The 14387-nt window shown below is 42.3% G+C and overlaps 1 protein-coding gene across 4 annotated transcripts in view; it reads left to right on the plus strand.

Annotated features, from left to right (window-relative positions):
- Window positions 1-14387, plus strand: part of asic1b (acid-sensing (proton-gated) ion channel 1b) — a 382118-nt gene that overhangs the window by 357164 nt on the left and 10567 nt on the right. For all 4 annotated transcript variants that reach the window (XM_055869822.1, XM_055869823.1, XM_055869820.1 and 1 more), the window contains 2 exons: window positions 1332-1388; window positions 2028-2181. In XM_055869822.1, the coding sequence (XP_055725797.1) occupies window positions 1332-1388; window positions 2028-2181 (211 nt within the window). The remainder of the gene's footprint in view (window positions 1-1331; window positions 1389-2027; window positions 2182-14387) is intronic.

Here is a 14387-nt window from a genome sequence, read left to right on the forward strand (position 1 = left end):
TAATTGGTACGTGTTAGAAATAGCAGTAGCAGTGTCTCTCAGTAGTTATTCTGTGTTCTGTGAAAAACACGTGTCCCCAGAGTATCAATCAGTAATCTGCACAGTGAAGCGCCCTCCTTCCACTGTGTCCCAAGTGGCACTCTATTCCCTATATAGTTCAGAGGTTTTGACTAGGGCTCTGGTCAGAAGAAATGCGCTCTCTGGGGAATAGGGGGTGCGTTAGGGACACTATTGTCCTCTGTAGCTTCTGTCATGATCTCATTCATTAATCCTCATCACTCCAGACCTGCCGGGGGCATTTCACTGGAACAGTGTGTCAGGGATGTGAATAACTATATTTACTAACTATATTTACTAGCTATATTTACTAACTATATTTACTAAATGTCAACAGTTTGTCAGGGATGTGAATAACGATATTTACTAAATGTCAACAGTGTGGCAGGGATGTGAATAACTATATTTACTAAATGTCACAGTGTGGCAGGGATGTGAATAACGATATTTACTAAATGTCAACAGTGTGGCAGGGATGTGAATAACGATATTTACTAAATGTCAACAGTTTGTCAGGGATGTGAATAACGATATTTACTAAATGTCAACAGTGTGTCAGGGATGTGAATAACTATATTTACTAAATGTCAACAGTTTGTCAGGGATGTGAATAACTATATTTACTAAATGTCAACAGTGTGTCAGGGATGTGAATAACTATATTTACTAAATGTCAACAGTGTGGCAGGGATGTGAATAACTATATTTACTAAATGTCAACAGTGTGGCAGGGATGTGAATAACTATAATTATAGGACAGGAGGGAGCTAATTCACTGCATCTCGGGCATCAGGCTGCTGTGTTTTCTTTAACTCTGTTCTCACTAATAGAAGAGATTGTCCAATCTAGAGAACATGAAAGGACACCAGTGTTAATGAAATCAATCATTAAATGAGCAGATTAGATCAACATGTTAGGATGGAGTACTCCAGGCATATAGTGCAGAGTGGCGCAGTGGTCTAAGGCACTGCATCTCAGTGCAAGAGGTGTCACTGCAGTCCCTGGTTTGAATCCAGGCTGTTTCACATCAGGCTGTGATTGGGACTACCATAGGGCGATGTACAATTGGCCCAGCATCGTCTGAGTTTGGCCGGTGTAGGCCTTCAATGTAAATAAGAATTTGTTCTTAATTGGTTAAATAATACTTTTTTTTAAATATGACAGATGAAATCAATCAAGAGAGAACAAGGAGTTGTAATGACAGAGATGTCCCCTCTTCATCCTCTTCCTCATCCAGGACGTTGTGTTCTGTCTCTCTGTCATGTTTTCCTCAGGAGATGCCCCATACTGTACCCCAGAGCAGTACAAGGAGTGTGCCGACCCTGCCTTGGGTAAGTAAGACCTCCTATCTCTGTCCGTTCACGAAGCCAGGTCCATACAGAAATGGTTCGTCTAGATCAGTGTGGAAGTACTTGACTGGCCTCCACAGAGCCCTGACTTCAACCCCATCGAACCCCGACTGCGAGCCAGTCCTAATTGCCCAACACCAGTGCCCGACCTCACCTATGCTCTTGTGGCTGAATGGAAGCAAGTCCCCGCAGCGATGTTCCAACATCTAGTGGAAAGCCTTCCCAGAAGAGCTGAGGCTGTTATAGCAGCAACGGGGGACCAACTCCATATTAATGCCCATGATTTAGGAATGAGATGTTCAACGAGCACTTGTCCACATACTTTTGGTCATGTAGTCTCTCTCTCTCTGTCTCTCTCTCTCTCTCTCTCTCTCCATCCCTCCCTCCCTCCCACTGGGTACAGACGTCAGTTCAACATTTAGTTTTGATTTACGTTTGGTTCATTTGCAAATCCAATCAGTTTTACGTGTTGATTCATGTGGAAACGTGGTTGAAAATGATGTGGAATCAATGTTGATTCAACCAGTTTTTGCTGAGTGGATTGTCTGTTTCTCACGCCCCGCGACGTGCTCTAGTGCACTACATATAAAGGACACTGGCCCCTTGTTGTGTCCCCTTCAGACTTCCTGGTGGAGAGGGATAATGACTACTGCGTGTGTGAGACGCCCTGCAACATGACGCGCTTTGGAAAGGAGATGTCCTTCGTCAAGATTCCCAGTAAGGCCTCAGCCAAGTACCTGGCCAAGAAGTACAACAAGACTGAGCAATACATTGCGTAAGTTAACCTGGCTGGTCCTTATCTATCTGTCAGGTGTGGAAGTTAACCTGGCTGGTCCTTATCTATCTGTCAGGTGTGGAAGTTTACCTGACTGTTCCTTATCTATCTGTCAAGTGTGGAGGTTTACCTGTCTGTTCCTTATCTATCTGTCAGGTGTGGAGGTTTACCTGACTGTTCCTTATCTATCTGTCAGGTGTGGAGGTTTACCTGTCTGTTCATTATCTATCTGTCAGGTGTGGAGGTTTACTAGTCTGCTCCTTATCTATCTGTCAGGTGTGGAGGTTTACCTGTCTGTTCATTATCTATCTGTCAGGTGTGAAGGTTTACCTGTCTGCTCCTTATCTGTCTGTCAGGTATGGAGGTTTACCTGTCTGTTCCTTATCTGTATGTCAGGTGTGGAAGTTAACCTGTCTGGTCCTTATCTATCTGTCAGGTGTGGAGGTTTACCTGTCTGTTCCTTATCTATCTGTCAGGTGTGGAGGTTTACCTGTCTGTTCCTTATCTATCTGTCAGGTGTGGAGGTTTACCTGTCTGTTCCTTATCTGTCTGTCAGGTGTGGAGGTTTACCTGTCTGCTCCTTATCTATCTGTCAGGTGTGGAGGTTAACCTGTCTGCTACTTATCTGTCTGTCAGGTGTGGAGGTTTACCTGTCAGTTCCTTATCTGTGTGTTCCTTATCTGTCTGTCAGGTGTGGAGGTTTACCTGTCTGTTCCTTATCTATCTGTCAGGTGTGGAGGTTTACCTGTCTGCTCCTTACCTATCTGCCATGTGTGGAAGTTAACCTGTCTGTTCCTTATCTATCTGTCAGGTGTGGAGGTTTACCTGTCTGTTCCTTGTCTATCTGTCAGGTGTGGAGGTTTACCTGTCTGCTCCTTACCTATCTGCCATGTGTGGAGGTTTACCTGTCTGTTCCGTATCTATCTGTCAGGTGTGGAGGTTTACCTGTCTGTTCCTTATCTGTCTGTCAGGTGTGGAGGTTTACCTGTCTGTTCCTTATCTATCTGTCAGGTGTGGAGGTTAACCTGTCTGTTCATTATCTATCTGTCAGGTGTGGAAGTTAACCTGTCTGTTCCTTATCTGTCTGTCAGGTGTGGAGGTTTACCTGTCTGTTCCTTATCTATCTGTCAGGTGTGGAGGTTAACCTGTCTGTTCATTATCTATCTGTCAGGTGTGGAAGTTAACCTGTCTGTTCCTTATCTGTCTGTCAGGTGTGGGGGTTTACCTGTCTGTTCCTTATCTATCTGTCAGGTGTGGAGGTTTACCTGTCTGTTCCTTATCTATCTGTCAGGTGTGGAATTTTCCCTGTCTGTTCCTTATCTATCTGTCAGGTGTGAAAGTGTACCTGTCTGTTCCTTATCTATCTGTCAAGTGTGGAGGTTTACCTGTCTGTTCCTTATCTGTCTGTCAGGTGTGGAGGTTTACCTGTCTGTTCCTTATCTATCTGTCAGGTGTGGAGGTTAACCTGTCTGTTCCTTATCTATCTGTCAGGTGTGGAGGTTAACCTGTCTGGTCCTTATCTATCTGTCAGGTGTGGAGGTTTACCTGTCTGTTCCTTATCTATCTGTCAAGTGTGGAGGTTTACCTGTCTGTTCCTTATCTATCTGTCAGGTGTGGAGGTTTACCTGTCTGCTCCTTATCTATCTGTCAGGTGTGGAGGTTAACCTTTCTGTTCCTTATCTATCTGTCAGGTGTGGAGGTTTACCTGTCTGTTCCTTATCTGTCTGTCAGGTGTGGAGGTTTACCTGTCTGTTCCTTATCTATCTGTCAGGTGTGGAGGTTAACCTGTCTGGTCCTTATCTATCTGTCAAGTGTGGAGGTTTACCTGTCTGTTCCTTATCTATCTGTCAGGTGTGGAGGTTTACCTGTCTGTTCCTTATCTATCTGTCAGGTGTGGAAGTTTCCCTGTCTGTTCCTTATCTATCTGTCAGGTGTGAAAGTGTACCTGTCTGTTCCTTATCTATCTGTCAAGTGTGGAGGTTTACCTGTCTGTTCCTTATCTGTCTGTCAGGTGTGGAGGTTTACCTGTCTGTTCCTTATCTATCTGTCAGGTGTGGAGGTTAACCTGTCTGTTCCTTATCTATCTGTCAGGTGTGGAGGTTTACCTGTCTGGTCCTTATCTATCTGTCAGGTGTGGAGGTTTACCTGTCTGTTCCTTATCTATCTGTCAGGTGTGGAGGTTAACCTGTCTGGTCCTTATCTATCTGTCAAGTGTGGAGGTTTACCTGTCTGTTCCTTATCTATCTGTCAAGTGTGGAGGTTTACCTGTCTGTTCCTTATCTGTCTGTCAGGTGTGGAGGTTTACCTGTCTGTTCCTTATCTGTCTGTCAGGTGTGGAGGTTAACCTGTCTGGTCCTTATCTATCTGTCAGGTGTGGAGGTTTACCTGTCTGTTCCTTATCTATCTGTCAAGTGTGGAGGTTTACCTGTCTGTTCCTTATCTATCTGTCAGGTGTGGAGGTTTACCTGTCTGCTCCTTATCTATCTGTCAGGTGTGGAGGTTAACCTTTCTGTTCCTTATCTATCTGTCAGGTGTGGAGGTTTACCTGTCTGTTCCTTATCTGTCTGTCAGGTGTGGAGGTTTACCTGTCTGTTCCTTATCTATCTGTCAGGTGTGGAGGTTAACCTGTCTGGTCCTTATCTATCTGTCAAGTGTGGAGGTTTACCTGTCTGTTCCTTATCTATCTGTCAGGTGTGGAGGTTTACCTGTCTGTTCCTTATCTATCTGTCAGGTGTGGAAGTTTCCCTGTCTGTTCCTTATCTATCTGTCAGGTGTGAAAGTGTACCTGTCTGTTCCTTATCTATCTGTCAAGTGTGGAGGTTTACCTGTCTGTTCCTTATCTGTCTGTCAGGTGTGGAGGTTTACCTGTCTGTTCCTTATCTATCTGTCAGGTGTGGAGGTTAACCTGTCTGTTCCTTATCTATCTGTCAGGTGTGGAGGTTTACCTGTCTGGTCCTTATCTATCTGTCAGGTGTGGAGGTTTACCTGTCTGTTCCTTATCTATCTGTCAGGTGTGGAGGTTAACCTGTCTGGTCCTTATCTATCTGTCAAGTGTGGAGGTTTACCTGTCTGTTCCTTATCTATCTGTCAAGTGTGGAGGTTTACCTGTCTGTTCCTTATCTGTCTGTCAGGTGTGGAGGTTTACCTGTCTGTTCCTTATCTGTCTGTCAGGTGTGGAGGTTTACCTGTCTGTTCCTTATCTATCTGTCAGGTGTGGAGGTTAACCTGTCTGTTCCTTATCTGTCTGTCAGGTGTGGAGGTTTACCTGTCTGTTCCTTATCTGTCTGTCAGGTGTGGAGGTTTACCTGTCTGTTCCTTATCTATCTGTCAAGTGTGGAAGTTTACCTGTCTGTTCCTTATCTGTCTGTCAGGTGTGGAGGTTTACCTGTCTGTTCCTTATCTGTCTGTCAGGTGTGGAGGTTTACCTGTCTGCTCCTTATCTCTCTGTCAGGTGTGGAAGTTTAAATAAAGGACAATATGATAAATTAGTAAATAGTTTTCTTGTGTAAAGTTGTATTGATAATGATCACCATGACGGTCAAACAGCTTAACGACGTCAAACAGACAAAACAGCTAATCCATTACAGTTAGTCAGTTACCTCAGACAAATTCATCATCGACATGATCTAACTTCTCAGTGGATAGAAAATGTATCCTTCTCTTCCTCCAGTCTGTTTAGAGATCAGATTACAATGAATATGTCTTGAGAGTGCGAGGTCTAGTGTGTGTGTGTGTGTGTGTGTGTGTGTGTGTGTGTGTGTGTGTGTGTGCGTGCGTACGTGTGTTTCTGATCAGTGAGAATCTGTGAGGATTGTTCACCGGTGTGTGTGACCGGCGGCAGTGTCAGATAGACAGAGGGGAGAAGTGTGTGTGACAGAGACAGACGGGACGGTTGTTCGCTGGTGTCGTGACTTGACTTCTAACAATCTGAAGACTGTTGTTTATCTAATTAAGCTAAATATGTTTAATTGTTACCCGATTAAATCAATCATGTAACAATTAACTCATTGGATCTAGCGCACCACGAGAGTGTTTATTTAAAGAGTTGAAAGGTCTTAACATATCACATCTATAAACAGTCAATGTATTAATCATAACCTCGTATCATATCATCATTCTGAACATGTAAAGGTAGTCATTGTTGTTCTCCCCCTTAGACGAGGAGGAGCATGGATAGGACCAAGATGCGGATTGAGGGAAATAAGCCATCTTTTAATGAAAACAGCAAACAAGACACTACAAAACTACAAAACAACAAACGTGACTAACCTTCAACCGTCCATGTGTGGACACAGGAACAAACACCCACAAAACCCCAGTGAAACCCTGGCTGCCTTAGTATGACTCTCAATTAGAGACAAACGATACACACCTGTCTCTAATTGAGAATCATACCAGGCCGAACACAAAAACCAACCTAGAAATACAAAACATAGACTGCCCACCCAAAACACACGCCCTGACCCAAAACACATACAAAAACAACATAAAACAGGTCAGGACCGTTACAGAACAGTCGTAACCTCCTTGCATCTGCAAAAAACCCAGCCTTACTAATGATTCAGTACTACACAAATTGGTTTAATTATTTATTTAATAGCTAACTAAATGGTAACACAGGATAAACATGCACACTTACAGTTTTTCTCAATTGCTAAAACACTAAAACTCATTGGCTGAACAAAGTTCTCAGTTGCCTGGACTCATTTAGCTAATTATGCAGTCTGTTGTCAATACCTTAAACCATTTCACATGGTAAAACACAATTTGCAGATCTCACTTAGACTTTTCAGCAAAACTCTAAACACATTCTCATTCTCAAAGCACATTCTGCACTCTAACGCACATGTCATCCATACTGGTAAACACAAGTGGCAACAATCAAATACAAATAGAGAACACGTGTCATTGATTGAACACAACCACTCAAAATTGATTTAACCTGTTTTCAAATGATGCGACACAACCAATATAAGCCAGTTCAGAGAGCAAACAGGTTGTTGAAGGTGGGAAAGAGAAAGTCTGAGAATGGATAGAAGAAACAATGTGAGAGGACGAGGACGAGTGCGTATGCGAGGTGGGCGACGAGGAGGAAGAGGAGGAGGAGGGCAAGAAAGAGGAAGAGGAGGACGAAGAGGAAGAGGAAGACAAAAAGTGGAAATATCTGATGAAATTCGAGCAACAGTTATAGACCATGTTCTTGTCCATGGACTGACAATGAGGGAAGCAGGACTTAGAGTGCAACCCAATTTGAGCCGATTTTCTGTGTCCACCATAGTAAGGACATTCAGAGAAGAGAACAGGTACAGTATACTACTGTATTTTTGTAATTGCAAATTTACTGTACTACACTATATGCAGCTGTTTTCAATAGACATTTGTAAAGTTAATCACTGTATGTATTCTACTTTTTGTAGAATTGCAAGGCTGCCAACATGCAGGTGGAAGGACAGCTATGTTCACTCGGTAGCAAGAGGCCGTTATAGTTGTCATGGTCCTTCAAGATAATGCAATGCGACTCAGAGAAATCCAGGAACGAGTGATACAAGACAACACACACTTCCAGGGAATCGACAGTGTGAGCATTTCCACAATTGACCGTGTCCTCCATCGTAACAGGATGTGAATGAAACAAGTATACAGAGTACCTTTTGAGCGCAACTCACCAAGGGTGAAAGAACTGCGAGCTCAGTATGTGCAAGGAAGTGTACATTCATAAACATTTACTGTAATCAAGATTGTCTACAGTACTAACACATACTATGTGAATGACATTACTTTTCAGTACATACAATGTATGTGAATCAGAAGCCTAATTGTACTCTACAGTATAGCACTGTCTCTGTACAACTTACAAAATCCTACATGCAGTATATTATATTTCTACACAGACAATATTTGACTTGGAATCCTTGGACAGACCCCATGAGTTCATCTTTGTCGATGAAGCAGGCTTCAATCTAACAAAGAGGAGAAGGAGAGGCCGAAACATGATTGGACAGCGGGCCATTGTTGAAGACCCTGGTCAACGAGGTGGCAATGTCACAATCTGTGCTGCTATCAGCAACCATGGTGTTCTACATCACTATGTTACACTCGGGCCATATAACACCCAGCACCTTCTAAGATTTATTGCCAATCTAAGAGATATATTATTTGAGCAGCAAGTTCAAGAGCAGCAGGGTCAAGAACTAAATGAGAATCCCATTCCCACCTATGTGATAGTGTGGGACAATGTCAGTTTCCACCGAGCTGCTCAGGTAAGGGAATGGTTTAACATCAATGGGCAGTTTATGAACTTGTACCTCCCTCCATACTCGCCTTTCCTGAATCCGATTGAGGAGTTTTTCTCCTCTTGGAGATGGAAAGTGTATGATAGACAACCCTACACCAGAGAAAATCTGCTGCAAGCCATGGATTTAGCCTGTGGTGATATAGGTGAGGAATCATGTCAGGGCTGGATACGGCACACAAGAGGCTTCATCCCCCGTTGCCTCAGGGGGGACAATATTGCTTGTGATGTCGACGAACTGCTCTGGCCTGACCAGATGAGGTTTTGTGTTCAATGTTTTCAGGAAATGGAGCAAGGTTTCAGAAATTGTGTTTTAGCAATTGAGAAAAACTGTAATACATTAAAAACACATCCCTATTAGACTGACAACAATATGGCTGCTTGTTACAAAAGACATAGAGAGAGATGCTATTTGGCCCTAAACAGAGAGTACACAGTGGCAGAATACCTGACCACTGTGACTGACCCAAACTTAAGGAAAGCTTTGACTATGTACAGACTCAGTGAGCATAGCCTTGCTATTGAGAAAGGCCGCCATAGGCAGACATGGCTCTCAAGAGAAGACAGGCTATGTGCACACTGCCCACAAAATGAGGTGGAAACTGAGCTCCACTTTCTAACCTCCTGCCCAATGTATGACCATATTAGAGACACATATTTCCCTCAGATTACACAGATCCACAAAGAATTTGAAAACAAATCCAATTTTGATAAACTCCCATATCTACTGGGTGAAATTCCACAGTGTGCCATCACAGCAGCAATATTTGTGACCTGTTGTCACAAGAAAAGGGCAACCAGTGAAGAACAAACAGCATTGTAAATACAACCCATATTTATGCCTATTTATTTTAACCTGTGTGCTTTAACCATTCGTACATTGCTACAACACTGTATATATATATATATAATATGACATTTGTAATGTCTTTATTGTTTTGAAACTTCTGTATGTGTAATGTTTACTGTTAATTTGTATTGTTTGTTTCACTTTTGTGTATTGCTACCTCACTTGCTTTGGCAATGTTAACACATGTTTCCCATGCCAATAAAGCCCCTTGAATTGAATTGAATTGAGTTGAGAGAGAGACAGAGAGAGAGAGAGAGAGACAGAGAGAGAAGAGGAAGGCGAGAGAGAGAGATAGAGAGAGACTTAACGTTGTTACATTTAGAAACTACTCTCACTTATCGTACTCCTATACTTTGCATACGAACCACTTGGAGTAAGAATTTTTTTTTTACATGAAAATAACTTGGTTCGCCATCTCTCTGAACAGGGCCGCCTTGGAAAGGGGGTTGGGGCTTTTGCGGCATGCTTGTAAGGCTCTGATTGTCTGAAAGGGATTCCTCTGTTGTCCTTCTTTGTAGCTGTATGGTATCCAGTGACTTGTCGTGAAGTCCTGAACAGAACTACAGAGTTTATTTTCCTTCCATTCACTCTGGAAGATGCTTCGTTGAATGTAGGCTAGCCAGCCTTATCGATGGTTTCCCAGTGGGGTGATGAGAGTAGCGTAATACAGTGGTTTGAGCAGAGTAGCAGAATGGTCCTTCTTATATTTGCTATCGAAGATACTTTACTTAGGACAGCTAATCAGCCATACCAGTGGTTGTCCAGGAGGTGACTTTATCGTCTCTACCTCGTGTTGAGATTCAGAGTTCAGACCACTTTAAATGTACAGCTGCAGCTTCACATCTTCCTGGTCTGATATGTTAGTTTTGTTACCCATCAATAATGCAGTTTGTTCGAGAGGGGCAGTTCCGTCAGACTGACACGCTCTCTGACCTCACTCTGGGGAGTGACTTGTCACTTGTACAAAGTTATGTAAAACTATTATCTCTTATGGCTCCTAAAGTCATGTCCCTCTTTAACAAAAACACTTCCGCATCAGTCGGACACTTCATGGCCTTTGACCCTTCCCAACGTTCTATGTTTGAAATATTGTTCCAGGATTCGCTTTAGAACGTGGTTAGAGTTTCGGCAGGAACATAGGCCTCTGGTGAACATTGGAGAGTGGTGTCTGGATGTTCTGTCCTCGATTTACAACAGTGTGTGAGCTGTCAACCCGCACCAGTTCCCTCCTCCCCCCTCAGCGGGTGAGAGGGGGTCTGGTTGAAAAGCTGATCTGACCTATTTGGATCCTCACAGGACAGTCGTGACACAGGGCACTAGAAGTTGGGATTGTCTGACTGTTGCTCTCATGCCAGCTGCTCTAGGGCGTGTGTGTGTGTGTGTGTGTGTGTGTGTGTGTGTGTGTGTGTGTGTGTGTGTGTGTGTGTGTGTGTGTGTGTGTGTGTGTGTGTGTGTGTGTGTGTGTGTGTGTATCAGACAGTCCCAGTGGGTCAGAGATCCCAGGCTAATCAGAAGAGTAATGAGAGGAGCTGACAGCCGTTTGTCTGGCGACGACGTGACGAGCACACACTGAAACGTAACACACAGCCGCTCCTGCAAATCAGAGGAGAGAGAGAGAGAGAGACAGAGAGAGAGAGAGGAAGAGAGACAGAGAGGAAGAGAGACAGAGAGAGAGAGAGAGATGGAAAGTGGTGTTGGGGGTAAAACATACGACATTATAAAATCCATGTACACAAACAACAAGTGTGCGGTTAAAATTGGCAAAAAACACACAAATTTCTTCACACAGGGTCGTGGGGTGAGACAGGGATGCAGCTTAAGCCCCACCCTCTTCAACATATATATCAACGAATTGGCGCGGGCACTAGAACAGTCTGCAGCACCCGGTCTCACCCTACTAGAATCCGAAGTCAAATGTCTACTGTTTGCTGATGATCTGGTGCTTCTGTCACCAACCAAGGAGGGCCTACAGCAGCACCTAGATCTTCTGCACAGATTCTGTCAGACCTGGGCCCTGACAGTAAATCTCAGTAAGACCAAAATAATGGTGTTCCAAAAAAGGTCCAGTCGCCAGGACCACAAATTCCATTTAGACACCGTTGCCCTAGAGCACACAAAAAACGATACATACCTCGGCCTAAACATCAGCACCACAGGTAACTTCCACAAAGCTGTGAACGATCTGAGAGACAAGGCAAGAAGGGCATTCTATGCCATCAAAAGGAACATAAATTTCAACATACCAATTAGGATCTGGCTAAAAATACTTGAATCAGTCATAGAGCCCATTGCCCTTTATGGTTGTGAGGTCTGGGGTCCGCTCACCAACCAAGATTTCACAAAATGGGGCAAACACCAAATTGAGACTCTGCATGCAGAATTCTGCAAAAATATCCTTAGTGTACAACGTAGAACACCAAATAATGCATGCAGAGCAGAATTAGGCCGATACCCACTAATTATCAAAATCCAGAAAAGAGCCGTTAAATTCTACAACCACCTAAAAGGAAGCGATTCCCAAACCTTCCATAACAAAGCCATCACCTACAGAGAGATGAACCTGGAGAAGAGTCCCCTAAGCAAGCTGGTCCTAGGGCTCTGTTCACAAACACAAACACACCCCACAGAGCCCCAGGACAACAGCACAATTAGACCCAACCAAATCATGAGAAAACAAAAAGATAATTACTTGACACATTGGAAAGAATTAACAAAAAAACAGAGCAAACTAGAATGCTATTTGGCCCTAAACAGAGAGTACACAGTGGCAGAATACCTGACCACTGTGACTGACCCAAACTTAAGGAAAGCTTTGACTATGTACAGACTCAGTGAGCATAGCCTTGCTATTGAGAAAGGCCGCCGTAGGCAGACATGGCTCTCAAGAGAAGACAGGCTATGTGCACACTGCCCACAAAATGAGGTGTAAACCGAGCTGCACTTCCTAACCTCCTGCCCAATGTATGACCATATTAGAGACACATATTTCCCTCAGATCACAGATCCACAAAGAATTCGAAAACAAATCCAATTTTGATAAACTCCCATATCTACTGGATGAAATTCCACAGTGTGCTATCACAGCAGCAAGATTTGTGACCTGTTGCCACAAGAAAAGGGCAACCAGTGAAAAACAAACACCATTGTAAATACAACCCATATTTATGCTTACTTATTTTAACTTGAATTGAATTGAATTGAATTGAATTGAGAGAGAGAGAGAGAGAGGAAGAGAGACAGAGAGAGAGAGAGACAGAGAGAGAGAGAGGCAGAGGTAGAGAGAGAGAGAGACAGAGAGAGAGAGAGAGAGAGAGAGAGAGAGAGAGAGAGAGAGAGAGGAAGAGAGACAGAGAGAGAGAGAGAGAGAGACAGAGAGAGAGACAGAGAGAGAGAGAGAGAGAGAGAGACAGAGAGAGAGACAGAGAAAGAGAGAGGAAGAGAGAGAGAGAGGAAGAGAGACAGAGAGAGAGAGAGACAGAGAGAGAGGAAGAGAGACAGAGAGAGAGAGAGAGAGACAGAGAGAGCGAGACAGAGAGAGAGAGAGAGAGAGAGAGAGAGAGAGGAAGAGAGACAGAGAGAGAGAGAGAGAGAGAGACAGAGAGAGAGACAGAGAGAGAGAGAGAGAGAGAGACAGAGAGAGAGAGAGACAGAGAAAGAGAGAGGAAGAGAGAGAGAGAGGAAGAGAGAGAGGAAGAGAGACAGAGAGAGAGAGAGAGAGACAGAGAGAGCGAGACAGAGAGAGAGAGAGAGAGAGAGAGAGAGAGAGAGGAAGAGAGACAGAGAGAGAGAGAGAATGTCGGGGAGTTTATTATACATGTTCTACATTCTATATGTGATTCAGATTATACATGTTCTACATTCTATGTGTGTTTCAGATTATACATGCTCTACATTCTATATGTGATTCAGATTATACATGTTCTACATTCTATATTTGATTCAGATTATACATGCTCTACATTCTATATGTGATTCAGATTATACATTTTCTTCATTCTATAAATTATTCAGATTATACATGTTCTACATTCTATGAATGATTCAGATTATACATGCTCTACGTTCTATAAATTATTCAGATTATACACGTTCTACATTCTATATGTGATTCAGATTATACATGCTCTACATTCTATATGTGATTCAGATTATACATGTTCTACATTCTATATGTGTTTCAGATTATACATGTTCTACATTCTATAAATGATTCAGATTATACATGCTCTACATTCTATATGTGATTCAGATTATACATGTTCTACATTCTATAATTTATTCAGATTATACATGTTCTACATTCTATATGTGATTCAGATTATACATGTTCTACATTCTATGTTATTCAGATTATACATGTTCTACATTCTATAAATGATTCAGATTATACATGTTCTACATTCTATGAATGATTCAGATTATACATGCTCTACGTTCTATAAATGATTCAGATTATACATGTTCTACATTCTATAATTGATTCAGATTATACATGCTCTACATTCTATATGTGATTCAGATTATACATGCTCTACATTCTATATGTGATTCAGATTATACATGTTCTACATTCTATAATGATTCATATTATACATGCTCTACATTCTATATGTGTTTCAGATTATACATGTTCTACATTCTATAATGATTCAGATTATACATGTTCTACATTCTATAAATGATTCAGATTATACATGCTCTACATTCTATAATGATTCAGATTATACATGCTCTACATTCTATAATGATTCAGATTATACATGTTCTACATTCTATAATGATTCAGATTATACATGTTCTACATTCTATAATGATTCAGATTATACATGTTCTACATTCTATAATGATTCAGATTATACATGTTCTACATTCTATAATGATTCAGATTATACATGTTCTACATTCTATAAATGATTCAGATTATACATGCTCTACATTCTATAATTGATTCAGATTTGCCTGAGTCAAAAAGTCTTGTTTGTGAACATCAAAAGTATTTTCTGATTGACTGTAGATTTACTGTGATTTTATTTATGTCAAAGCCATGATAGAGGTAACATCTGC

Source organism: Salvelinus fontinalis, chromosome 18 (assembly GCF_029448725.1).
Source record: "Salvelinus fontinalis isolate EN_2023a chromosome 18, ASM2944872v1, whole genome shotgun sequence".
Lineage (NCBI taxonomy): Eukaryota > Metazoa > Chordata > Actinopteri > Salmoniformes > Salmonidae > Salvelinus > Salvelinus fontinalis.